The 27318-nt window shown below is 50.8% G+C and overlaps 1 protein-coding gene across 1 annotated transcript in view; it reads right to left on the bottom strand.

Moving 5' to 3' along the window:
• Positions 1–26963, bottom strand: part of Faim2 (Fas apoptotic inhibitory molecule 2) — a 31947-nt gene extending 4984 nt beyond the window's left edge. Inside the window, exons 1-11 of the mRNA XM_027950011.2 lie at positions 26858–26963; positions 24257–24452; positions 20877–20980; positions 20439–20503; positions 20007–20060; positions 14420–14470; positions 14094–14133; positions 13585–13622; positions 12966–13053; positions 12650–12745; positions 10984–11037 (exon numbers count right to left, since the gene is read on the bottom strand). Of these exons, the coding sequence (XP_027805812.1) occupies positions 10984–11037; positions 12650–12745; positions 12966–13053; positions 13585–13622; positions 14094–14133; positions 14420–14470; positions 20007–20060; positions 20439–20503; positions 20877–20980; positions 24257–24452; positions 26858–26872 (801 nt within the window). The 5' untranslated portion in view covers positions 26873–26963. The remainder of the gene's footprint in view (positions 1–10983; positions 11038–12649; positions 12746–12965; positions 13054–13584; positions 13623–14093; positions 14134–14419; positions 14471–20006; positions 20061–20438; positions 20504–20876; positions 20981–24256; positions 24453–26857) is intronic.
• Positions 26964–27318: the final 355 nt, after the last annotated feature.

Here is a 27318-nt window from a genome sequence, read left to right as displayed (position 1 = left end):
GGGAAGGGAAAGAGGACAAAGGGGCTGGAGCCTGCCCTTGAAGCTTGAACTTTGCTCTGGAGGCACTTTCCTTCACCCTAGCCAGGTTCCTTGACTTCCCAGGACTGATTTCTTGGAGTTGCTTTAGATACAGCCCTATGGAATCCTGGGAGAAGCTGTGCTGATGTCCCCAGTGCACAGGTGCCAGGGAGCACTCTAGCATGTGAGACCAGAGTCACACACTTGAAGGTGAGGTGGTAAGGGTAATTGTGAGCTCAGTCTCCAATGTCAGCCTGCTACTCATTAGCTGGGGGACCCGGGCAATGTACCCAATCTCTCTGAGCTTGATTCCCCAGCTGTGAAAGGGAGATGAGAGTAACTTGCCTCATGAGGTTGTTGTGAGAGGAAGATGAGCATGTAAGGCACCTGCACACAGCACTCAATGAATCATAGCTATGACCTGGGTTTTATTGTTATTATCTGCATAAGGAGAGGTGCCCTCTTGAGGACAGGTAGACACCACTGATGAGCCCAGGTGGCTCCTGCATCTCATCAGGGAGGCAGAAATGTTCTTAGGGGAAGATGTGTGGCATTAACAGAAGGAAAATGGGGAACCACAGCCAGGATGGAGGGGAGCCTGCATGGGTACATCAGGTTCCTGAGCCCCGCAGCATTGAGGGAAGAGCACCCACAATTATGGAATTGCAGTGGAAATGCCTTCATATGACCTTCATATGACCTCAGTGTCCTCATCCACAAAATGGGACAGTAACGAGACAAGGGGACATTGTATATTACAGTATAGAGTGCTATCAACTATGATTACTCTTTAGCTTCATTTTATCTTATTCCACTCTGTGGAATTTGATTTGAGTTCCCAAGTAAATTTTCCTTCTGTAGAGAACAAACAAGCAGAGGGACCAACTCAAATGCTACAGGCTGTTTAGCAGTCACAGTTGCCAGCATAAGTTAATAAATTGTTGATCTGCCTTATCAATCAGGAGATTGCTTGGTTGACTTCCCAGAGCCTGGTCACCCCTGGGTGAGCTAATGAAATTGAATCTCTCAACCTAGAAGGCTTGGACCTGATCAGGCCTGGGGCTGGCTCCTCCGAGGAGCACCCACCCAAGGAGGTCTCGGGCAGCCAACTGGCTTTTCTCTTGGAGAGAAGAATGGAAGCATTTCTGCCCCTGCCATTGGCCAGAGGCCATGGATGCTTATCTACTTGGTGCTATCTGCTATGGCCTGCCCCAAATTTCAACCCTCTGCTGGTACCACCCATCACCACAATCTCATCCGTGTGAGTCAACTGAAGGCTTGTCACCCATTTATCCTCAACAATATTTACTGAGCACCTATTTTGTTCTGGTGAAGTTGCCCTGATAGAACTGACAGTTTAATGGGGGAAAAGACATGATCAGAGATTTTGTTATGAGTATGCATTCATTAGAGGGAAAAGTAGAACTGGAAGCTGGTATCTTCCTGGGTGATGGGAAGCACTGTTAACTAGTGTCTTAGTTGAGAGCAGGTATCTTGGTTTTGGTTAACATCTTAGCTGGCAGCTAAAATTTTAGTTGAGAACTAACAACTGAGTTGACTGCTAACACCTAGAAGGAGAGCAGGTGCCTGAGTTAGGACCCTACTGTACATGAGACTTTTAGAAGGACTACATGATATGAGGCAAGAGGCATAGGGGGCAAGTGGCGCTAGGATGCTATTAATAGGAATAGTCCTCATCTGAGCTAATACTCTATCATATCTTACTCCCTCAATTTTCCCTAGAAGGTAGGCATTGACACTATCTTATATATAAGGCAAGGAGTCTCAGAAAGACAAGTGACTTGCTGTTGGCAAGTCACTTATCTAGCACTGGAACCACATCACTCACTTTCTATTCTGGTGGGGCTGGGGGAAGAGCAAGCCTGCAGGGAGACACAGAGAGGACCACACAGGGAGCAGAAGGGCCAAGGTAGACTTCCCTGGTTCCCCCACCGTCCAGGGCTGCACCTGCTCAGAGCCCCCTGGTCACACACCTGGCCTGACCTGGAATACAGCCTCAGAGGTGAGGCTGAGGTATTCCAGGAGCACCACTCTATAAAAAGGCCAGCTCAGAGCCACCAAGAGACAGGCACTGAATACAAAGATCTGGGGTTGCAGTGTGTTGAGTCAGCAAAAAAGGGAACATGTGGACCGCATCCATCCTACGGAAATGCCAGCATGGTGCACAGAGCGGCGCACCCCAGGCCACTTTCTCAGTGTTTGTTCTAACAGTGATTCACTGGCAACAACCCAAACTATCAACAGGGGACAGTTAAATAAACTGGCATGAGTACTGAGGTGGAAACAACTCTGATATATACTACTATGAGAAAAATGCAAGTTGATTTTTTTCCCATTTTTAAAAATCTATATTATATGATTTCACAAAACTATGCACATCACAAGAACCTATATAGAAATGATCTACATAGAAAGGTTTGGAAGGAGAGACAACTGCCCACAGTGGTTACCACTGGGGAAAGGAATGATAGATGCTATCAAAATGGTATTTCTTTTATCCATATTTAAGATTTAAAAATATCTTAAAAGATGTATTTATAATTATGAAACTGGAAATTAAAAATAAAAGGAGGAGCCAGGTACAGGGGCACAAGCCTATGATCCCAGCAGCTTGGGAGCCTGAGGGAGGAGCACGAGTTCAAAGCCAGCCTTGGCAATGGTGAGGCACTAAACAACTCAGTGAGACCCTGTCTCTAAATAGAATACAAAATAGAGCTGGGGATGTGGCTCAGTGGTCGAGTGCCCCTGAGTTCAATCCTTGGTAACCACCGCCCCCCCAACAAAATAATAAAAGGAGGAGCTTATGAACTCCATTGTTCAATGCTCATCACAAACCTCTGTGCCAGGTGTTTCATGACATTTTTTGGCATTGGCTGAGGAGACTCAAGCACAGAGTGTAAGTGACTAGCTCACTTCATGCAGCCAAGAGAATAGCTGTCTTCTGACCCTGAAGCCCAAGAGAAGCAAGCATGGTGTGTGTGTGTGTGTGTGTGTGTGTGTGTGTGTGTGCATGTAGAAAAAAATGAAGAGTTGGGAAGAGAAGCAAACTGAGTTCATGGCCAGAACACAGGCTTCATGGACAATGCAGAATACTGGGCCCCCCTGCCCCCATGTTTTCAACTAGAGGGTTGGCTTGGGTCTTGAGGATTGTTTTCTGTTTCCAGTACTGGGGATTGAACCAATGACTTTGAACATACTTGGCAAGGGCTGTACCATGGAGCCTCACTCTCCCCTCCCCTTTGTGTTTTGAAATGGGGTCCCTCTAAGTTGCCCAGGCTGGCCTAGAACTTATGGTCCTTCTGTATCAGCCTTCCAAGTCACTGGGATTACAGACATGCACCACAGTGCCCAGCTGGGTAATCTTAAGAGAAGACACTACCATCCTTAAATCCTGGTGCCCCAGTCTGGGTTTTAGGACAGTGTGAGGAAGCAGGGGAGTGAGGAGAGGTTACTGAGTGGGAGACTGGGTTCCATTTTTTTTAAAAAAAATATTTTTTTAGTTGTCAATGAACCTTTTTGTTTATTTATTTTTATGTAGTGCTGAGACTCAAACCCAGTGCCTCACATACTAAGCAAACCACTCTCTACTACTGAATCACAACCCCAGGCCCTGGGTTCCATTTTTTGTTTGATGCCAATAGAAGGTACTTCTCTCTCCTTGGTTGACCTGACACAGCATTTGCACCCTCAGGCAGACCACCGAAGTGGCAAGGTCTGGCAGGCACTTGATCTCAAAAGCCTGGCCCAGGATGAAAATGGAATAGTGTACAAATGTGTATGAAAGAGTCTATGTGGCCACATAAGGGGTATGGGTACGATATAGTTAAGAACACAGGCTGGAGAGAGATGCAGAACTGGGTTCAAATCTTGGCTCTGACTTTAGGCATTGCCCCGAACAAGTAAGAGTCATTGATCACTGATGGTATGCCATGCACTTCCCATGGGCTTCATATATATCAGTTCTCATAAAAATCACAACCTCCTAGGGAATGGATACTATTATCATCCCCATTCACAGATGATGAAACTGAAGCACAGACAAAACAAGTAAACTTGTTCAAGGTCACTTGTTCAAGGTCACACAGTGGTAAGGATGAGCGAGGCCTTGAACGCAGTTTGGTGGGGGTGCCTTGGCCAGCTGCAGGGCTTCCCCCCACTCCACAAGCCCCCTGGCACCACCTATGGCACTGCTTCTGGCTCTGCCCTGGAGGATTGCATCCTGGATGCTATCTGCCTGTTGCCCGCAGGGCCTCATCCCTCCCTCAAGCCTGTTTCCTTGGAGATGAAGGGAGTTCTTTCACTTCCTCCTCCCTAGCAGGCTGTCCTGACCATCCAGGCTTGAGCAGGGCGTTGGTTCTGAGGATTAACCATCAGAAGGTGAGACTGAGGTGAGGCCTGGGAGGGGGATACAGCACCCAGGTCAGTCCAGCCCCCACCCCTGAGGAATCCACTCAACCTCCCTGTGATGTAGGTGAGGCCTCAGTAAGGCCACAGTGCTATTTCCTTTCTGTGATGAGGGTGGGTGGCTCTCACTGATGTTTTAGGCTTCTGTAAACCCTGGAGGCAAAGGAGCCTCTAAATTCCGAGTGAAAGAGATACGCCTAAGATTATCCTGTGGCCTTGGACTTGTGCATTACTTCTGCAGTGTTGTTCCAATTGCATAGGAGGTCAGGTGCACATCACAGCTCACTGGTAGGGGTAGGGCCAGGGCGGGGGAGATGGGAGTGTTTTTCTTAAATCTTCCAGAAGCTGTGGGCCAGGCCTAAGCAGGTCATGGGTGGGGAACACAGATTCTCTATTGGGACTGGATGAAAATAACTGCCAACAGCCTCACATTATAGGTAACAGGGATTGAGAAGGATTCTCTGGTCTAGAGAATCTCTCTAGGCCTCCATTTTCACATCTTTGAAATGGACAGAGAGATGTTGGGCTGATAGTCAGGAAAGTTGGGCTTTCATCCAGTGTGGCTGTTAACACTGTGTGTGTGTGTGTGTGTGTGTGTGTGTGTAGTGTGTGTACCTTTTCTCTCTGGGCCGAGGAGAGATGGCTGTGCTTTAACCTCAGGGTGAGGAGTCTGCACACAGTGTTAGAGGCCTACCGCCTCTACAAAGCATCTTCCTAACACTGGCTTTGGCCTTCTATCAGACGTCGAAGCATCTTCTTGTGACCATACATATACTCCCTGCTACCCTGACTCTGGGACACTGTAGTGGTTTCCTATCTGGTCTCTGGTTTCCCAGCCTCTGACTGATTCACTTGGTTTCTCCCTAATCTTCCCTGAAGCATGGTGACTGGGATGTTTTTTTTAATCAACTCTCAGTGGCTCCCATAGTTCTCAAACTGACTAGGTTGGTCGGGAGGGAGAGTTCTATCCAAATGGGCCCATCACTTGATTTCTAAATACCTATGCCTAGCTTCTTCCCTAGGTCTCTCAGACTTGGCTTCCTGATTTAGATAGCTCAGTGGTCTTAGCTTCCCCCCACCCCACCCCGCAAAAGGTACAACTCTAAGATGGAGTAACCTTCAGAGTCATGTGACCTGGAAGATTAGCCTGCTGTTGCTAGAAATCAGCTGATCAGGCCCTTGATCCCATTCCTCTCAATTCCTGCTCAGGCCCCTCAATACTGTCCCATTATCCCAGACCAGCCATGAGTTTCTACAAAAAAAAAAAAAAAAAGAAAGAAAGAAAGAAAAGCAGCATTCAAGAAGAGGGCACCAGGAGGTGAGAGGAGAATGCAGTCACTCTAAGGCCGGTGCCTTTCTGCTGACTCACCCACTTTTGGCATTTGAGTACTGGCATCCAGTAGTGGGACCGGGTGGGAGTTGCTGAAAATTCAAGGTTTCCTGACCATGTACCAAGGATGGATGTGGGTGAAGCCTAGGAGAGGCCTGTTCCTCAAGGCTGAACCAGAGCCCTAAGAAGCCTCGACTCTCCACCCCCTGAATTGCAACACAATTCAGCTGATTGACCCTGCCCTCAAAAATGGCAGAATGTCTCAGGGCAAAGACTGAGGTTTCTAGGAGAGAAAAATCACTGGATTCTCCCAGCCCCTTTAAAGCGCAGGCTGGTGGGAAGCGGGATATCCCACTGGATATCTGCAGCCTCCTCTGACACTTCTCTTCATCCTTTTCTTGCATATCCTTGATGAGGCAGCAAACAGGGCAAGGATACACTGAGCACTTTCTGCAATTCTCATCTAGCTGCAGGGCTAAGAAAACCCTCCATGGTGCTGAAGGCTAAGTTTGGGGATGACAGTAAAGGCAGGTGGAGACCAGGAACTGGGTTGGAGCCAGAAGACCACAGATCCCACAGGATACAGTGATGCTGGAAGCAGGATCAGCACAAGGCTTCAAGCACACAGTGTGTGCTTCTGAGTTGAGGTTAATGCAAAGGCTTGGGGATTTTAGTTAGCTCTGTGGAGTGAACTCTGAGGATCCTGTCTACTTGAAACTAAGAAGAAGAGAGTAGAATGAGCCTGGAGGCTCCTCTCCTCAGCTTTCGCCTGCACCCTGGGACCCAGGGACCCTGTCTTCCCTCTTTTGACCAGATGCATCCACCCATGTGCTCTCCACCAGGTTTATGCAACCTGCAGGATGATCCTAACAAAGCTCCTCTGGTGTATTAATCTAATAAGACATTAACGGGTAATTGGACACCGCAGTTCCTTCTCCTCCCCCATGATTCACCAGCGAGTGCTGAGGCCATGCCTAATTCAACTGTGCAACTCGTGCCATCTTAGCACCTCATGGACCCAGCCCTACCCTGGCCACACCTCTCAGGCATCCATTCAGCCCAGAAACATCTATGGGTGCCTACTGTGTGTCAGGCACTGTGCTAGGTGCTGGGACTACAGCAATAAACAAACCAGACAAAACCCCTGCTCTCAAGGAACTAATTTGTGCTAGAAGAGAAAAACAAAAACCAAAAACAATGAACGACAGAAAATAATATAGTGTATCTGAAGAAGATATGTGCTAAGCAGAGAATTAAATTTGGGGGTGGGAGGGAGCAACGCGGAAGTGCTCAGGCACACTGCGTTGTAAAAGAAGCTAACCCTTGAAGGAAGGGGAAAAATGTTGAGAAGATACAAGGGGACAGGGAAGCCACAGGTGTGGGGACCCTGGGCGTGGTGAGCCTGTCATACTCAGGCAGCCAGCAAGGTGGCAGTAGCAGTGTGGGCTGGGGGAGGTCAGAGATGGCCTGTAGGAAGAACTTCGTGATGTCAAGGAGAGGACTGACTTGGTCTAGCTCACTGCTGTGTTGGTGCACAGCCTCTGGGCCCAGCAGGGCAGCCTACAGGAGGCCATTGCAACAAGCTCAGAAGCAGATGATGGTGACCAGCATCAGGGAGAACCATGAAGGTGGACAGAAATGGTCAGATTTTGGAAAGAAAGTAGAGCCAGGGGATTTGGGGCTGGGCCCATGCAAGGTATAAGGAAAGGTGAACACTTGAGGCTGTCACCAGGGCATCTGTCCTGAGCAACATGAAGAAGGGGAAGGCTGTGGGAGAAGGAGGCACCCAGGGAAAGAGCAGTAGGTCAGTTTTGCACATGCTAAGTTAGAGATGTCCGTCAGATTTCAAATGGAGACACTAACTAGGCAATTGGATTTTCTAATCTGGAATTCAAGAGAAAGATCCAGGCTGGAGATGTAAATATACTGTCATCAGCATAAAAGATGGTATTTAAAGCACTGGGGCAACCTAAGACTCCTAGAGAGGGAGGCAAGAGAGAAGAGTCAGAGAACCAGGGTGGGGTGGAGGAAAAAAAGGAACAGGGCAGGGTCCTGGCCTGGACACTCCCAAGGAAAGATGATGTTTCCAGGGGAGGGAATGAATGACTGCATCAAATGGTGTTAAGTGACAGGCAATAGGAACACTGAAACTTGAAAGCTGAATTTGGCAACATGAAAGCCATTGGTGATATGAATGAAAGCATTTTTTTTTTGTACTGGGGATTGAATCGAGGGGTGTTTAACCACTGAGTCATTCCCTAGCCCCTTTTTATAATTTTATTTAGAGACAGAGTCTCGCTGAGTTGCTTTAGGACCTCACTAAGTTACTGAGGCTGGCTTTGAACTCACAATCCTCCTGCCTCAGCCTCCTGAGCCACTGGGATTGTAGTGGCTCTCACTGCGCCCTGCTGAATGAGAACATTTTAAAGAGGGTTAAGTGCTGAGAGCGTAGCTCAGTGGAAGAGCACGTACTTAGCATGCATAAGGTCCTGGATTCAATCCCTAGTCTGGCGTGTACACACACACACACACACACACACACACACACAGGGTTAAGGGCATGAATTAAAAGGACAGGAGGGAGAGAAGGAGGAGAGGATTCAGAGTAGTGAGTGTAGATTTCCTTCTAAAGAGTTTTGATATATACAGGGAGCAAAATGGGGCAGGATCTTTAGGGAGATGTGAGCCAAGAGTGTTATGTGAGTTTTTTCTTCAGATGGGAGAAATTATAGCCCATCATGCTGATGGGAACAATTCTGCAGAGAGGGCAATACTGACGGTATCAATGAGAGAGAAGAAAAATAGCTGGAGAGCCCTTCCTAGTTCCTCCCCAGCTCCAAGCCAATAGAAGCTGTCCTCTTTGAGAATGACTACAGAGTGCTGGAAATGGTACCAGGCTGGGCACAGGACATCTGGGTCCTGCTCCCAGATTTGTCCCTTACCAGCCATGGGACTGTGCTAACCCCATAACCCACAGGGCTTCTGATGTGGAAGGCAATTCTTACAATAACATCAGTGATTCCTCCCTCCCTGGACCGTGGTGGCAATCCAATGAGTTAATAGGTGTGAAAATGTCTTGCAGAACGTAAGGAGTAGAACAGATTACTGGGATTATTTTTATTATTCTAATAATGCAAGGGATTATTAAGAAGATTTAAGGGCTTACCATTCACCCAGTCCTACCTGAGTGTGCAGGGAGGCTTTCCTGCCTAGCTCCGAACTCACTGTGACTGAACCTCCTCAAGCCAAGCAATGCCCTGACCCTCCATGGACACCCACGCTCCCTCCAATTCCACCAACCCCACTTTCCCTGGCTTGACCTTTCTTCTGTCCCCGGCAAATGCTATCCTCTGAAGCCCCACACACTACTGCTCAGGCTTGCTCTCCCAAATGCAGTCCTCCTCCTTTCCTTCCAGCCCAATTCCCCACCCCATTCTTTTCTTTAGAAGGTATGACCTGGAGTGCAGGACACTGGCCCAAGAGTCAGGAGAAGCAGTGTCTTTAGGATGACCAGGTATCCCAGTTTGCTCAGGATTTGGTGGTTCTCTCAAGAAGTGGGACTTTGAGTGCTGAGCCCAGGAACATTCCAGGTAGACTGGGAAAAACTGGCAGCCTAATCTTAACCAAGGGCACACTTAATTGATTTACCATTATCTTGCCAGAAAACCTTGGACTAATTACTGAAATTTAGTTTGCTCATCTGAAGAGGAGGGCTTGGAGTTCCAAGTTCTTCCAGCCATCAAATTTAAAGGCTGGAGGTCACTGGTTTATTCTACAATATTCATCTAGTGCTACTATGCGCCACACACCGTGCTCTTCCTGTTGACCAGTGTCCAGGCTTGCAGCCCAGCACCCCACACATGGTAGATGCTCAATAAAGACCTGCAGAAAGGATGAATACATGAACCTCCACACCCCAATTCCTGGATTCATCTTCATCTAACCTCTCTAACATCTGCTCACAGTTCTGACCCACATCCTTCTTCCTGTGTTGAGAGAGAAGGGGTTGAGGATTGATGGAAAGGACTCATTCTCTCCTCAACCCCAAGTCAAAAGAAGCTTGCCCTCTTTGAGGGTCCCATAGGTAGGTGTCCTTTAGGGTATATGCAGGACATCCGGTTCCAGATATGTCCCTTACTGGCAGTGAGACTGTGCCAGCCCCTTAACATCCAGGGCTTCAGATGTGAAAGGCAGTGCTTCCTCTAGCTGTGGTGGAGATCCTGTCACCCATGAGCCCCGAGAGCCTGTGACTAAGCTGGAAACTCTGGCCTTTGTGTTGAACTGAATATGCCAGTGAGGGAGAGGGGAGTCTGGTCACCACTTTCATTGGCAGTGGATGTTTATCTTGGATGCCTTCCCAAGAAGATGTCACCCACATGAGCTTGCCCATTTGGATCCTGGGGCACTATCACATTCATTCAGCTTGAAGCCCACCTATGCAAAAGGTCTGCATTGCGCTGCTCTGGGCAGGTGTCTGTCCCAGGTCATCTTTTGTTTCCTGGGCATCTGCTTCCAGGTACTTCCCACCTAGTTTTGACCCTGAGCAGAACTCTGGAGCCAGACAGTCTAGGTTCCCAGATTGGCCCTACCACGTCCTAGGATGCTGTACAACCTTGGGCATGTTCTTTGACATCTCTGGGCTTCGGTTTCCTTATCTTAATAACAAACAGTAAAATTATAGACTTATGATAAGAATTTAGCACACATGGAAAGCTTGCTGTGGGGAAGCAAGTGCTCAATAAACACTAGCTATTATTATTACCATAGCCACCATCATCATCCTCAACACTCCCAGTTTGGTGAGAACTGTAAAGAATAAGCGCATTCGGATAGTGTCCCTTTCACAGGATACTTGGAATCTTTCTAGCTCCCAGATTATCCCTAGGGGAACAACACTAACTTAGTCCACACTCCCACCTCCACAAGCAATGCTGGCACTCTCCAGAGGGAGGAGCAACTTCTCCCAGATCTGCCTTTCTCTACGGCTTCCATCCTTGGGTTATCATCTTCCAGCCTCCCTCCCCTGTCAGCTGGTCTGTCTTGGACACCAGATAGAATTCCCGGCATGCAGCACTGAGCTAGTCCCACCCACAGGCATTCCAAAAGAGTTCTGGGAAGAGGACTGGGAGAAAGTCAGGGGTGGCAGAGGGGCCAGGGGAGATGATCATGAAGTGGAGAAGGTGGCCCCCAGGGAGCGGGGCCCAACTCACCAACGTAAACACGCCTGCTCCTAGCACTGCATAGACAGCATGCAGCCAGGGCACCTGTGGAGAAGAGGAAGTATGGCTCAGGGATGGCCAGAGCAGCAGCAGGCAGAGGGGCCAGGAGGAGGGCTAAGTCCAGAGAATGGAGGATGTAGGGTAGCCTTCCCTGGTGCTCCCTAAGAAGCCCCAGGACTGAGGGGGGGCCTTGATTCTCTGAGTGCTCTGATGGGTGGGGGTGGGGACCCTAAGATAAACATGGAAGAGCTGGCAGGGAGCTCCCAATCAACCTGGTACTTCTTCCCTCAACACACAGCCTCAGGCTCAGGCTGGACAAGGACAAGTCATCCTGCTGGGGCCCTGTCATCCTCCTAGCCTAGGTCTGGCTTGAGGCTGCTCCTTCCTGTCATTTCTGTCCAATATGGAGTTTGTATGTCCCTCTGTCAGGGAGCTCCCTGGCTCTGCTTTGGGGGCAAGGGACTCAGGTGGAAGGGGACAGAGACTTGAACTCAGCGTGTGTGGGGACTTTGGAGACTGCCAGCTGTGCATAACATTGCCTGCAGAGGCCAGAACAGCACCCCGTCCCAGCCTCTTCTCTCCCAGGTCTCAGGGACACCCGTCTGTGTGTGGAAATCATTCACACAGGAGGTGCCACACTAGCCTCTGCTCTCTGTGGGGCCTATTGGGGGAAATTTCCAGAAGATTCCTGGAAACAAAGGCATCCCATCAGCCAGACCTGGGTCAATAAAAGGTTCTTTGAAGTTCTGGGGCCCCTTCCTGTCACCTCCCTCTCCATCCTAGATACATAGAAGGCCCCCAGGCCAGCTCCGGCTCCTCCCTTTGTCAACAGGATCCTGAGAAGAGCCAAGGAAATGCCAGAATGGATCTTGAGGTTGGGGAATGGGAGCCAAATGCCCGAGGCTGGGGCTGGGCAGGATGGAGGTCGGGAAGTGGGCAGTGAGGAATAATACCCCACCAGCCCTGGCAGACAAGGGGCAATGCGGGACCAGGAACCCTGAGTTCAAGTCTTTGTCCACTTCCACGTGGTACCAAATGTGGCTGGGGTCTGAGCAATGAGTCCCCATCAGCACCCAAACTGCCTCCTCTCTTGGGTTTCTAGGATTCAAAATTCAAGGCCTCCTCTCTGATGCCTCCAATCTGTGGGGTCTAGTTGGCAATGCCCAGGGCAGACTGGAAATCCCTACAAGAGCTAAAAATTGACCTCTAGCCAGTGGATGCTATATGGGGTGAGGTCTGTTCTGGGACCCCTGCCCTATCTATCACTGGCTGGGCCAGGAAAATTCTGCCTCTTTGGCTTGGTTGATCTCCCAGACGGCCTGGTGGGTCCCAAGGAGCCCCAGTGAGTCCTCCCCTGTTCCACACTCTCCCCTCACCCTCCCCTCCACCCTACAGTGGAGGATGGAAAAGGTGAAGCCGGATGCAGGTCATGGGGCTGGGCAGGTGCCCAGGCCTGTCAAGAAAAGCCTCCTTGTTTGCTCGCTTACATTGCCAACATGCCCCGGGCAGGTGCCAGCAGGGGCTGGACAGGATGGCAGGCTGTGGGGCTTTGGCTCTGGGACACAGAAGGGAATCTTAGGAGGGATCCTAGGAGGGAAAAGCACCCCAGCATAGGTCCCTCCCTGCCTTCCCCAAGGGCTGCTGCCCGGAGACTCACATATTGGAAGGGTAGAAGGATGGCTAGGATGAGTCCACTGAAGAAGAGGGTCATGAGCAGCACGAAGAGAACACCCTGACAGGAGGTGAAGTCAAACTGCAAAGAGGAGGGCTATCAGCACCGTCGCTGGGCAGCATGGAGCGCTGCTCAGGCTGTGCGCTGACCAGAGGGTGAAGTCTGAGGTCTTGAACTCACCCCTAGAAACCAGCATTGCCCTCCTTCCCCCAGGTCTCCCCAGCCCCAACTCACCCCTTTACCTCTCCCAGCCTGGCTCCGCTTGGAGCCCTGCCCCATGTGCCTTCCCCTGCCTGCTGACCTTGGTCTGGAAACTGAAGATGGTGACTGAGAGGCAGACCAGCGCCGTGATGCCCAGGCACAGCAGCACAGATGTGGTGTTGTAGTAACTGAGGACCGAGGACCTGGGTCAGCTCCAGAGAGGGCTCTACTCTCCCCCAGCCCTCCCGGAAGGCCACCCTCTTCTACCAGGACCTGATCTTATGACCTCTGGCCCCAATCCTGTTCCCTTTCCCAGGACCCTCCCTCTCTCAGCTTTCCAGCCTCTCCCCTAGGCCCTTGTGCTTAGACTCATCATGTTAGAAATATCTTAAATAGGAGATAGTAGGAATGAGAGGGGTTTCTGTAGATTCCTGGAGGTAGTTTACAGGTAAATTCAGGAACATGAGTCTGAGGTCTTTTATATCACAGCTTGAGAGAAGCCTCCTTGTTCCCCACGGTCCCCCACCTCTGCCCCACCAAACTGGTCAGGTCCTGGAGCCACTGGCCAGGGGGTGCCTGAGAAGAGGGATCCAGGCCTGAGCTCCCTCCCCCACCTGAGTACTTCCAGGAAGGATGTGTTTTGAGGACAGCTCCCCTCAAGTGTGGCCAGTCCCTGGCTTCAGGCCTGGCCCTCCTCTCCTACCATCTGACTCCTTTACCTGGACAACATCCCAGTGAGGTAGGCCATGGACAGGGTCTGAAAAGAGAGGCAGGAGAAGAAATGTTAGAGTACTCAGATTTGGGGGGCCCAAGCACCTTCAAGGTCCAGCTCAGGCCTCTACCCTGTGCATATGCCCCTCGACAACTACACAGGACTAATCCAGCTATACAGTGTCTCCCAGGCCAGCTGTCCCTTTCTCTCTTAGGCAGCCTGTCTTCCCCCAGTAAGAGCCCTCTCTTCTTCATTATCCATAGCTCTAGGACACCCCTTAGGAACCTCTTAAGGACAAAAGCACAATAAGGCGAGAGTGGACATAGAGGAGAAGGCTAGGCCCACTTGGAAAGATAAGGTAGAATGTTCTGGTGAAAGAGATGGGGTGAAAACACTCATGTCCCCAGGGTCCTCACATTGGATGTCCCCAACCCAAACTCCCTGGCCCTCAAAGCCCATGCTTTCTTTCCTCCATCCTCACTCAGCATCTGACCCCAGTTCACCCCAAGTACTTACAAAGATGGTCAGCAGAATCAGGTTCCAGGGAAAGTGCCTCCTGTAAAGCAAGCCATAGGTTGGGGACGGGGTCTCTGCTACCCTCCCCCCCACTCCTTGAAACCTCTTCCTTCAGCCACCCCTTCATATGCCACTTGGCTATCAAATTTCCCCACACATTAGAGGTGCCAAGTGAAGGAGAGAGGGGCAGGCTACTTGACAGAGGCCCAGAGAGAGTTGGGACCCTCTCAGGGGTGCACAGTACACTGATGGTGGGCAGGGCTGGGTCCAGACTATCAAAGTTCTGCTCATATTTCAACAAGTTGATCCTCAAGCCATTAACATACCTGGGTCCAGAACAGCAAGCCAGGGTCAGGTAGGTAGCAAAGAACACAGCACTGTAAGAGACAGACGGATGGCTAAGTCAGCCAGTCCCTCTTGAAGCTCTTCCTAGTCTCCTAGCTCATTCACTTGGCTACCCCTGCCCACAAAATGTGAGGCAGGATGTTGGGGTGGGGGCAGGGAGCAAAGAGAAGGCCACAGTCATCCTAGAATCTGGCAATGGGCAGGTTCTAGGTCTAATCCCAGAGGAGAGGAAGGAGGATAGGACAAACCTGCTTCTAATAATTTTGAAACTTGGGTGCCATGGACAGCTGCTCCTGACCCGCCAACCTAAAGGAACCACCCAGATATCACCTTGTTACTTTAAAAGTTCATGTGCAGTATTTTTGATGTGGTAGGCAGAGTTTTTAACCGGCTTTACAAATATTAACTGATGTGATCCTTGCATCTTTTCTTTTGAGATGTGTTCTTCACTTTACAGCTGAGGCACAGTGAGGTCAGGTGACTTGACTGTCACACATACCCTCTTGCAGAAGCAGGATTGGAGCCCAGACTCTGGCTCCAGGGAGATCGCTTACAACCACCACCCCACACTGCTTCTTTCAGCCCATCATGGCCTGTAACGATCTTGTCAGTTACTTTATTGTTGGTCTGCCCTACCAGGCTGCGAGCTCAGCATGGCAGGGCCCTTGTGTGCTGCCAGTGCCTGGCATAAGCAGGAAGTGGCACCTATGGAATGAATGTCTGGATCAGGTGGCCAGAGGCAGGGCCTGAGCATCAAAGTTTTGGCGGGGAACAGCAAAGGCAAAGGCCAGTCCAGGAGTGGGGAGATGAGGACCCAAGAAGGGGGTTAGTGCCACCACCAGTGCACGGTCTCGGGGTCCCATGAGGCTTCAGCATGGCATTGCCGTCCCTTCTCCATCCTTTCCTCAGTTCTCTCACCCACTCTCCACAGCAGCAATTCCATACTTCCTCCTCCTTCCCAAACCTCCCAGACCACCTCACTCTCCAGCATAGTCTACCTGTTGTGTTCCAGAAGATCTAAGATAATAAGGTGGGGCTCCCTTGGCTTCCTGCCTGCCACCTGCCAACCTCACGCTACGGGTCCTCCTGTGTCTCCTCCCATCCCAGGCCAATCTCCCCTGGCTTGGCCTCTGGGGCCCACCCCCTCAAAGGCCTGGTCTCCCTCACTTTAACCTTCCTGCTGGCACCTCTCCTTCCACACAAACCTTCTCAGGTATTCTCCGTCTTTATCTCCTGTCTTCCCAGCTCTAGTTACAGCCATTCCAACTGCCTCATAGCCCAGCTTCTAAAAAAAGGGGTTTCTACTCATTCTCTTCTCGTGTCCCCAACTCAGCAAGCCCCATCTCAACCCTACTTAATGAGAGATGGCTGTGCTACATCAGGGTGACCTTGTTGAGTCCAAGACACTTGTCTGTCCTTACCTAACCTCTTAAGTCTGATCACTCCTATTGTTTCTCTGGTTCTACAATGACACACTTTTGGGTTCCCTCCTCCCTCACTGGCCACTCCTTCTCAGTCTCCTTCAGGGAGTCTCTGAATGTGTTTGATTCCTTCAACACAGACTCTGCTCCCTTCATACTCTCCCTAGGTGGGCTTCCTAACCTACAGGACTTGCACCCCCATATTTCATAACTACATTTTCTTTCTCAACTCCAGACTGAAACATCCAGCTACCAATTAGGCAGACGTAGTTTTTCAGAAATGTGTCAGACTCAACAGGGTAGAGCTGATCTTTCCATCCTCTCTGTTCCTTCTCCTGTATCCCTGCTACAGAGGACACCATGTACCCGCCAAGCCATCTACCCAGAGGCCTCCGGCATCATCCTTGACTCTCACTCTGCCACTCCCAATTAATCACCTTGATCTGTTTATCCTCCTACTCTGGCAGCTCTCAAATCTGCGCTCTTCCCTCCATCCCCACCACCACCCTTTGAGGTTGGGCCACCTCTTTCTCTTCTCTCCCTGGCCTGATCTATATGGCAGTCCGTCTGGTCCTCCTGCCTCCCGCCTTGGCTTCCACCTTTCAAGCTACCGACAGACCCGATCATGTGACTCCTCTCTATAAAATTCCCAAAGGCCTGGCAATAAGGATATGGTCCTCCCCGCCCACCTCTCCAGCCCTGCTCTCACCTCACTTGGCCCTCTACTCCACCCTCTTCCTCACAACCTGCTCTGCACGCTGGAAACGTGCTCATCACACTGTTCCTGCTGTAAAGTACTGGCAAGGACACCTGAGGCTTCCTCCTCCAGAGGGGTTTCCTCTGTGCCTCATGGGTGTACCTCAGCTGAAGCCTGTACCCCCATACCTCAAGGGCCAGCTCATCAGACTCCCCAAGCAGATGGAGCATCCGGGGGCCAGCCTGCAACTTATTCATTTTGCACTCCCACCGTTTAACCCAGGGCCTTGCACCTGATAGGAGCTCTTTAAGTATTTCTGAATGCAATGCAAAACTAAAAAACAGGCAATGCAGGGGTCAAGATATGCCATATTGAATTTGGTGAACAAGATCCCTCCATCTTGACCCTTTTCTATTCTTTAGTGGATGTTGAATAATGTGCAGCTATTATCACAGCAATTGGTGGGGTTCTGCTGGTAGTTGGTGCCAGGTGCCAGACCTGCTGAACACCCTGCCCATGTGGGACAGCAGCACCCATCCTGCCCCAGTTGAGAAATATTCCGGCATCTGCTCTCTTTTGCTCTCACTTGAGTCATTAGCCAGTCACCTCAACAATGATAATAGTACCCTTGTCTACGTGTGTCCTTGGTAAGTCCTGTCTCCTGGCCAGACTAGAAGCTCCCTGAGGGCAAGAGTCCAGTCTCCTTTTCTCTCTGATCCCTACTCCTCAACCCTCATGACAAGACGTCAGAAGGAAGGGCAGAGGGACCCGAGACCAGGACTATGGTGTGGCTCTGGAGTCCAACTCGGCATTCATGTGCCACTACCACTGTATCTTGGATGAGCTACTTGATGGCTAAGTCCCAGTTCCCTTCTTCGTAAAACAGGAGGTGCTGGGAAGCCCGAAGAGAGAATGCAGGTGAAGCACTCAGGGTTTGGCGCAGAGTTCGAACTCCTCCTCCACTGGAGCTGCTATTATTGCAATTAGAAGCTGGCTGACGGACGGACAGACAGACAGGACGGCCCACCTCCACCCCAGCTCTAGCCTCAAGTCTTCCTTCTCAGCTGTGCTGCAGACACCATGGCTCAGTGGGAGCAATCAGACAATAAGGCCAGAACCCACGAAGGGGAACCTGGGACCTTGAGAAAGCCAAGGCTGGAGTCCCAGGGGGCAGAGAATGAGTTAGAGAAGGCAGAGAGAACAGCTGATTTGTACTTCAGAGCCTGAGCCCCAGGGCCTGGGATAGTCTGTTTACAGAGTTTCAACGACAGGGAGTGAGGCTCAGATGAAGGCCAGCCAAATCTAGTGCCCCTCCCGACTTGTCCTGCTCTAGAATCCAGTGTTGTAGGCAGCACAGCAGAAAGGGTAAGTGTGGGATTCTATCCTGGCTGTGCTGCTTGGGAAGCAATGATCTCTCCACTCCAATTTTCTCATCTGTAGGATGGGGATAATAATAGTACCCACCTGATAGTCTTACTGGAAGGATGAATGAAAATTATATGTACTCATGCACAGAAAAAGAGCTGTTTTGTTCTCACTGATATTACTCTCCTCTAAAAGGAAGAGACAGTGATGGAGCCCTCAAAGCATTTGGTGTGTTGGAGGAAGTGAGACCCTCTGGAATCAGGAAACAGACTCAGGCACAGGATTGGAAGGGTTGAGGGTGAGGAAGGGGCAGGGCAGAACCCCAGGTGGGCTTTCTGGAGGAAAGGACAGTTGAAACTCCTAAGTACCTTTCATGCTTTGTGACACCCCATGAAAAGCACATAGCCCACGCCCACTTCTAATTTCTTTCTACCCGCACCACCCCCCTCCAAGCCTGAAGATGGTGAGGAGGGACTCCAGATCTCATCACTCAGAGGCCAGATTCTCCTGACCTCTTTTCCCCTGATCCCCATTCTCCACACACACACACACACCATGGCATGGACTCTGCCCCACTTCCTGAGGCTGTCCTCTTGCCAGGTGCTCAGGGCATGGGGTCCTGGAGACCCTCTCACAGAAGGCCCAGAGACCTAAGGACTCCATTCCCGAGTTCTCAGGGGGGCTGAGGCTACTAGGCAGTGGTGACTATGTGTTGGGATCCATGCCAACCTGCTGTGTGGGCTGGCTGGGGTGGCAGTCCCTGGGGCCTCATTAGCTTTACCAAATAATGCCTCTCCTCTCCAAAGACACATGCCTCCCTGCTTGCTCTGCAGACAGGGCCTCTTCTCCTGTGACCTAGGACAGGCTTTAAGTATGAAAATCTCTTCTCCTGGACCCACAACTTTAAAGAGGTTTCCAAGCTTCTTCAAGAAGCCCGAGGCCAGGAAGAGTCTCTTTACTGCCAGTCTTTGGCTGGTTTGTGCCAACTCTAGGTCCAACTCTGAGACTGCTCTGGGCTCAAGGTGGTCCAGGGGGCTTTGGGTTAACTTCCCCACCAGATCTCTATCCAGGAACAGCCCTGGGACAGCCACAGTGTGCAACTTCCTTAGTCGGATGATCAGAGCTTTGACCCCTAGGACCCCATGACTTTCTGAGAAATCCTTTCAGCCCTTTGCCAGTCCAGTCTCTCCTTCATCAAACTGTTGTCTTTCACTGCAGAAGCCTCATCCATGGTAGCCTTGGTACAGGGCTGGGCACTCAGAAAGCCTATGGAAAGAGCAGCTCTTCCCTGAGTCCCAGAGTGGTTCTGGCCTGGAATTATCCAGAATTACTCCTTAATTACCCAGAAAGGAGGGTCAGAATCACCTAAAACTTCACACCTCTTCTCCCAAGCTACCAGCTATGTTCTTTAAAAGATTATAGGACTAGCATGAGCCAGGTGACTTGAGGGTTAAAAAGAGACTGCCAAACAGAAGGATAAAGGTCACAAGTTTTAACCTGAATCTTGGGTTTGTATTCCAATCATCACTGACTAGCTGTGTGACCTTGGGCAAATTACTCAAGCCCTCTGAGCCTTCGTTTTCTGAGGTAATCATGCCCAGTAGATTCAAGGATCAAATGCAATACTGTACATAAAGCACACAGAAGAATGCCCAGCCCTTATTAGGCACTCTTTAAGTGGTGGCTATTATGATTAATAATTTCATAAGCATTAATAATAGCAATGCTAATAAGAATAGCAACATTATCATTAGTGTGGGTCAAGGTGTTCCCCCTCCTCTGTTAGGGCCAAGGCACGGGGTCTCTCCAGCCATGGCCCGAGCCCCACCCTTTCCAAGTTATGCAGGCACCAGAATCTACCCACATCTTCTGTCTGCCCTGTTCAGGCCTCAATACTCCAGAAAAGTCCTTCTGGTCATGTGCTGCAGCCAGCAGAATGGGGTAAGGCAGAGGGATCTGGAAGGACAGTCTCCATGGGGTATGGGGAAGTCATGTGCTTGGATCTGTCAACAGAGACACAGAGATTCCCTCCTATTGCCATTGGATCTTCTCTGGGAAGGGGATTCAGGGGTGGGGTATACTCACTAGGATGCCCAGTACCATCCAGGGTTGGCCTGGACATAATCCTTAACAGGGTCACTGCAAAGAAGAGAAGATCAAAATTTACCATAGGTCTCTATTTCTGGTTCAACATTTGCACCCGTCACATACGGTTCACAAGACTTCAAAAGGAGGAAGAAGGAGGGATGCAGCCCCTGGAGACTCAGGGAGTTACAGCCCAGGCCCAAGCTGGGACCAGGGGTTCCTGGGTTTGTAGCTGGTGGATCTGTAAGAAAGACTGCCTCTTAGACACCTGCAGGCCCAGAGAGCAGCAAGTCTCTCTGGATAGAGGACTCCTCAGGTGTCCCCCCAAATCTCTCTTGGTGAACATTCCAAATGAGGTCTGACTGGGAATTCCCCTGCCCCAGGATTGGCCATGACCACCCTGGATGGTGCCAGTTCACATTGTCAACTCACCAAAAGGTAAAGAGAGCCACGACTCCCAAGGTCACAAGCAACTGAATCAGAAGGATGGTGTAGACCTGGGGAATAAATGGGGTTCTTCTCAGTTTGAGGATCCCTGTTTGGGGCCAGGCAGGCTCAGGCTTCCATCAAGGCTCAGGGAGACCCCAGACTCTCAGGGACTCATTTGAATCTCCAGACCCACTTCCTGGGCACTCCATCCTCCTTCTTAGGAATCACTGGGAAAGACCCAGGACAAGTGGAAAACAACCATGGAATCCAGAGGTGGGAGCAGCAGGGGCCTGGGTGAAACTAAGAAGCTCTTCCTAATAGGGATGTCCATCAGCTGGAATCACAAGAAAGGGGGGAAGGTGGCTTCTGCAGGCAGAGGTTAGGCCAAGGGACTTTGAGAGGCAAGCCTCCAATTCTGGAGAGACAGAGAAAGGCGCTTACCTTTCTGATGAAGACCCGCCTAACTTTCTGGTCATCCCAACTGTAGATGGTGAAGAGCTCATGGTGCCCCGAGGGATAACCACCATCATAGCTGGAGCTGTTGCCTGTGTGGGCAAGTGGAGGGTCATGAGGGTTCCTGTACACAAAAACACTGTCCCTAATGGCCATCTGCTCGGTCAAGATGGCTCTCTGGACTCAGCAAAGTCTTTTTCTCCTGCTCCATTATCAAACACCCCACTCCAGCCCACACTTAGATCTCTCTCCCTGGTCACTTCTTAACTTTCCTGTTCTGGGTCCTGGAAATGAATTGTCATCTCTCCTCCCTTTCCCTCTACTTAGCCTGGTTGGGGCTCTGGGGGCTGAGCTCTACCACACACAAGTGTCCCTTCTGTCTTGTGTCCCCATCCTCCTCCCTGGGTACCCTGGCTTCCTTGTGGTCAAGGATCAGAAAAGGATAGCCATTCTCCAAGCCCCTCAGCACATCCCAGGGTCAAAGATTCTGACCCTGGATTCCTCTGAGGCCCTTGGAATGGGCTCTGGGGACTGGTGGTTTGACGGGTCAGACTTTCTGGTGTTCCAGAAATCAGGGCCGGGTGGGATCCTGGAGGGGAAATAAAGCCAGGACAAGGGAAAGAAGTGGAGGGTCAAGTGAGGATAAAGGTTCAGGGCTTGGTCCCAGAACTCAGATTTTTGGAAGAGCATGTACTCTATGGTCAAACAGACCTACAGGCAGATCCATTTTCTAGGACTGACTAGCTGTGTGACCTTGAGCAAGTCACCAGCTTTCTCTGAGTATCTTCTGCTATGGGTTGGTGATACTCATTTTATGTGGATCAAATAAGATAAAAATTAAACCCTATGTCCTCTGTGCCTCGTGTGGGGACTATAATACCCTGTCCTTCCTCAGGGCCATTCCCAAGTCTTCATATGTGTCCACTCTGTTTTCCTCCATTGGCCCCATCAGGTCTCCATAATCTCTCCCTCACTGCCCCCCGCAACAATAACCTCTTTCTTGGTCCTTTAAAACTGATATGGTGCCTTTCCCAGCAGAATACAACAGACGCTAGTATGGCAATATGTAAATCAATGGATGTGTAACTGATGTGATTCTGCAATCTGTATAAGGGGTAAAAATGGGAGTTCATAACCCACTTGAATCAAAGTGTGAAATATGATATATCAAGAACTATGTAATGTTTTGAACAACCAACAATAAAAATTAAAAAAAAAAAACTGATATGGCCTTGCTTTAAGCTCTTCAATGGCTCCCCACAGCCCATCACTCAAGTTCCAGTTCCTTAACAAAGACTCCAATCTCCTTCAGGAGCAGGGTCCTCCAAGCTCCCCTACACATCCCTCCCTCCCACTTTTCTTGGCCTGAGTACATTTTTTCAGCCACATGCTGGCCTGCCTGTGGACCTATGCACATTCTATTCTTTCTGCCTCAAACACTCATTTTTCTACCTCTTCCCTCAGCTAACTCATGGCATCTTTCAGGACTCAGCATGGATATCCCTTCTGCTAGGAAGGCTTCTGTGCCCAGCAGACGGGTTAGATGAGCTGCCCAGGCCTCTCTCACTCAATCTGTGCTCCTAGGTGGTAGTCATCATTTCCTTGCAGAGTCTCCTGCATCCTTTGATGTCAGAGCCAGACACTGCCTGGCATACACCTAGGAAATGTGTATCACACGCTAATTGAAAGGAGTGCTCTTCCTGACTGGATTGTTCCTTGGAACACATTTCTTAAAGTAAAGCAGCCCAGGGGCTGGGGTTGTAGCTCAGTGGTAGAGTGCTTGCCTAGCACATGTGAGGCATTGGGTTCAATCCTCACACCACATGAAAATAAATTTTAAAAAGCTGGGTATGGTGGCGCACGCCTGTAATCCCAATGGCTAGGGAGGCTGAGGCAGGAGGACCACAAGTTCAAAGCCAGCCTCAGCAAAAAGTGAGGCACTAAGCAACTCAGTGAGATCCTGTTTCTAAATAAAATACAAAACAGGGCTGGGGATGTGGCTCAGTGGTTGAGCACCCCTGAGTTCAATCCCAGCACCCGAAAGAAAGAAAGAGATATTGTGTCCATCTACAACTGAAAATATATATATATATATGGTAAAGCAGCTCACTCTAGCAACCAAAACATGAGAAATGAAGAAGAGGCAGAGGGGCAGGTCCACTGTAAACCTAAACCTAACCTGGGGCCTCCCTCTTATCTTTCACTCCTCCTTCACATTCTGCCTATTTTCTTTGCCAACCCAAATGGCCAGGGAGAAAAGGAGAGGGAAAGCAAGTCTGTGGGTGTCAGGGGCAGAGGAAAGGGCGCCCACAAACATCAGACCTTTGGCCTTCCAGTAGTGTGAACCACGAGACATCTGGGTTCCAGGTCCAGGAGGTTGGTAGTGGGAGCCGTAGACTATGGTGGCCACTTCCTGCAAACAGGGGCTCTGTCTGGAGCATTGTCTCTGGGGTCCCTTCTAGAATTCTGCAGGTGGTGGAGGTGGGGATGGCAAAATGGGGGAGGGGAGAGACTGCGGGAGGACGCAGAGGGGTTGAGGAGTATGTGAGGGACTCTTCCTTACAGCCTGTGGGAAGCTGCCTATTCCCAGCCCCGAGATGAAGCTCCTGCAGGGAACCTTGGCCAGAAGAAGCTGGCACTGGCCTTAGGTGTGGCTCTGAGTCGTGCCCAGTCTGGTTTGGCTAGGGAAAGGGAAGGGAGACAATGAAAGTACTTGATGAGGTGGATCCCCAGGCCCCTAACTCCCCCAAACCATGGGGTCTCCGTGGGGACCTTCCCTGCTAAGGTTTCAGATCCATCAATGTGTAAATGTTGTACCCCCACTCACAGGGAACCAGATCCAGCTAAGGTCATGACCAATCCCTTGCTTCATCTCTTTCTTCTAGGAAGGCTTTTCTAGACCACATCCTGGCTTTTGTCCTCCATCTATCTGTTCCACTTGTTCTAGCCTGATGACTTGAAAAAAAAAAAAAAAAATCCCCTTTTCCCTGTCAGAGAGCACCCTGACTACAGACATCACCTCTCCCTTTTCATGGAGTCCTCTTCAACCTACCCTTAGAATAGTCCTCAAATTCTAAGTCTTTTTTTTTTAATTTTGTAGTTGTAGATGGACAATTCCTTTATTTTATTTGCTTATTTATGTGGTGCTAAGGATTGAACCCAGTGCTTCACACATGCTAGGCAAGTGCTCTGCCACCCAGCCACAGCCACTGAGCCACAGCTATAGCCCTTCAAAGTCTTTGATAGCGCAACTGCATACAACAACCATACAATGCATCTGGCATTTGGGCAACTTCTTCCCACCCAGGTTTTCCTTGTGGGCCCACTGCTCCCCACATGCTCCATCTTCCAGGAGCTGAGTGACTTACTGGGGTCCACAAAGGCCCAGCTGGGATGGAGAGGCACAGCCGTGGGGGCTGGGGGGAAGGCTCCTGCCTTCAGCCCCTCCCCAGAGGTGGCCTCCTCATAGGAGGGTGGGGCTGAGGGTACTGCTGGAGCCTCCTTTTTCTCACCATTCGCCTGCTGCTGCCCCTCGGTCCCAGGGGCCTTGTTAGCCACGGAGAGCTGTGAAGTGGAGACAGAAAGACAGTCACCAGGGAAAGAGAGCCTTCCAACCCCTCCTTGTCAGCCCAATTCCTGGAACTTCCCTGGGTGCTTTCACCTGTACTAGGAAGGACAGTGTGTAGACAAAAATCTCCCCATTTTATCGATGGCAGAACTGAGCTCCAAGAGAATGGGGGCTAGCCATGGGTGGACCATGGAGCCAGGATAAGAACTCAGAAAGGGGAAAATTCTTAGCAGTGTCCAGCATTGGTGGTCACTGTCCCTGGGGGGCAGGGCCTGGGTCTCTGTGGTCCCACTGTTTCCCTGGGGTCCACAGAAGGGCCTGGCCCATAGTAGGCACTCAAAAACATTACTGGATGAAAGATTCTCTCATTTCATCTCCCTGCTGCCTTGCTGGTTGTATTTTGATCTCCGTTTTAAAATCAAGGAACTGAAGATCACAGAGGAGTGATTCATCCATGGGCACAGGGCCACACATGGCCTGCTGGGGCACAGGGCCTAAGTCCCACAAACTGGGACTGGTCTCTTTCTGCTGGGCTAGAAATGACACAAGGAGAATGGGGACAGGGGAGAGAAGGGGACAAGAAGGGGAAAGGAAAGGGAGGAAAGAGAAAAGAGGATGGAGAGGGCCGGGTGCAGGGAGGACACGAGCCCCTGGTCGGGGCCCTGTTCTGGCCTCATCCTATGGGAACCTTGGCTTCTCCTCCAAACAGACAGAATTTCAGAATGCCACTGCTGGAGGGGACCTCAAAAGACATCTAGTTTAGCCCCTTCCTTCACTTAACGAATGAGGGAAGGAGGCCCCGGGGAAAATGTGCCCATGGCAAGTTGAGAACTCAAATCTGTTTATCCTCAGATATGTCCCAGCCCCATCATGCCCACATTTAGCTTTGTTGGGAGGCTATGAGCTGTGAGGTCTCAGTGATGTGGCCAGAGAAGGAAAGATTGGTGTGGAGGAGGTGATGTGAAAACAAGAGCCACAAGGAGACCAGACTCAGAAAGTGGCATTTAGGTTTGATTCCAAGTTGACCTAAGCTGAAGTTGACAGGTCCTAAGGAAGACAGCAGGGCTCCTGAGCAGGTTGTCTGGCCCAGAGATGGGCGAACACCAGAAGACTCCTGGTTCCTAGCTAGCCCAAAGGACTACTGGACTGGAGGAGTCTTGTCTATCCCAGTGCGTGAACTGAGGCAAGGGATTGAGGAGGCAGGAAGTAGCAAGTTCACCCCAAGACAGAAAATAGTACCTGCAGAGAGACTGGTGGGGGGCAAGTTGGGGAAAAGAAGTGAAGGCTCAACGTCCCCAGGCCCCTGGGGAAGGATCCAGGAACCCAGGCCTGTGAGACTGCATTTCTCCCCCTCCCAGATCCCTTCATCATGCAGACCTCAGGGGTCGAGCGTGGGAAAACCTATCTCGGCTCCACTTTGACACTCACTCCCCAGAACACACACACACATATGGCATTCCCAAGTGATGTCCGGCCAATGGCAGGAGGTGGTATCACCCAGTGACATCATTTTGATGCCCAAAGAACCTAAAAACAGGGAGAGGAAGATCTGAGGGCCCAGGGAGGGATGCCATTGGCTCAGAAGCTCATCTCAAAGCTAAGAAGGGGGAGGGGAGTAGGGGAGGGCCTTCTGTTTTCTCTGCCCAATCCTTAGCCCTCCAAACAGCAGACTGGAGGACCCTCCCCCTTTGCCCTAGGCCCTAATGGTTGTATAATTCCACAGGCTGTTGATGTTACATAACCCTACTGGGCCAGCCAAGTCTCTGCCCAGCCCTCCCCCACAATTCAGGCCTAAAACTAGAAAATAAGAATATATTTTTATCAGTCTCATGCCTGGCCAAAACAAAAACAAAAACCAGGGCATCCTGATGCAGGGTTTCCATAGTAACCCCAACCATAATGTACTTATCCAAATATCCAGATATCCAGATAACCAGATGTAGAGTAATGACAGGGAGTTAGGGGTGATGGTGGGGAGAAGGATTCTTTGAGGATGTGAAAGATGACTATAAAGTGGTTGGGTCTGCAAGTGGAGGGATGCCCACAAGCATTATCCCTCAAGGTTCATCCTAGCATACAAATACACAGCACATAGATACAGTTATGCTGCACACCCAGGCTGGCTGGTTATGGAGGCCATGGCCTTGTAAAGTCTTGAGATAGCAAAGTATGGGGTGGAAGAGATGGGAAGGGAGGAGAGCCCAGGGGTCCAGAGAGGTGCCAACCCTTTTCTAGAGATGGGCCTTTTGGTTCTCTGACTTCAGCAAGTATCACAGAGCACCTTTGCCCTGGAGACAAGGGAAAGCTGCTTAAAGTGGTCCAAGGGAGCTTACTCAGAATGACAGGGAGACAGGGAGCCCGGAGGATAGAGGATGGTGCAGGTCGGGGGAGATGCCGGTACCTTTCCCTGGGTCATGGTGCCGTCTCTCGGGGAAGGGGTCCCTGAGGCAGGGGCGGCCGCTTGGGTCACCGCAGCCTGCCTGCGTCTCTTCCTTCCTCCGCGTGGGTTCTAGCAACATCCACTGCAGCCGGGCCAAGAGGACCGGAGCGTACCATCCGCTCGAGGAGGGGGGGACTGGGGGCAGGGGGGCGGGCCTGGGAGGATGCTGCGGAGGACGCTGCGGATTCGCGAGCTCAGGGAGGAGGTGCTTGCCGCCCCCTCCTCCGCTCCCCTCCTCCTCCCCTCCTCAGTATCTTCCCCCTTCCCCCGGGATTAGGGAGCTCGGTGCTGCGGAGAAGCCCAAGTGGATGGGTCCGCGGGGGAGGGAGGAGGCGCGGGGACTCCGTGACACCCGACCAGCTGATGCCGCCTGCCGCCTGCCCTTAGCCAGAGCTGTGTCAGGGCCTCATCTCTCCACCATC

Source organism: Marmota flaviventris, chromosome 3, assembly GCF_047511675.1.
Source record: "Marmota flaviventris isolate mMarFla1 chromosome 3, mMarFla1.hap1, whole genome shotgun sequence".
Taxonomy (NCBI): Eukaryota; Metazoa; Chordata; class Mammalia; order Rodentia; family Sciuridae; genus Marmota; species Marmota flaviventris.
This window is presented reverse-complemented; position numbering and strand designations above follow the sequence as displayed.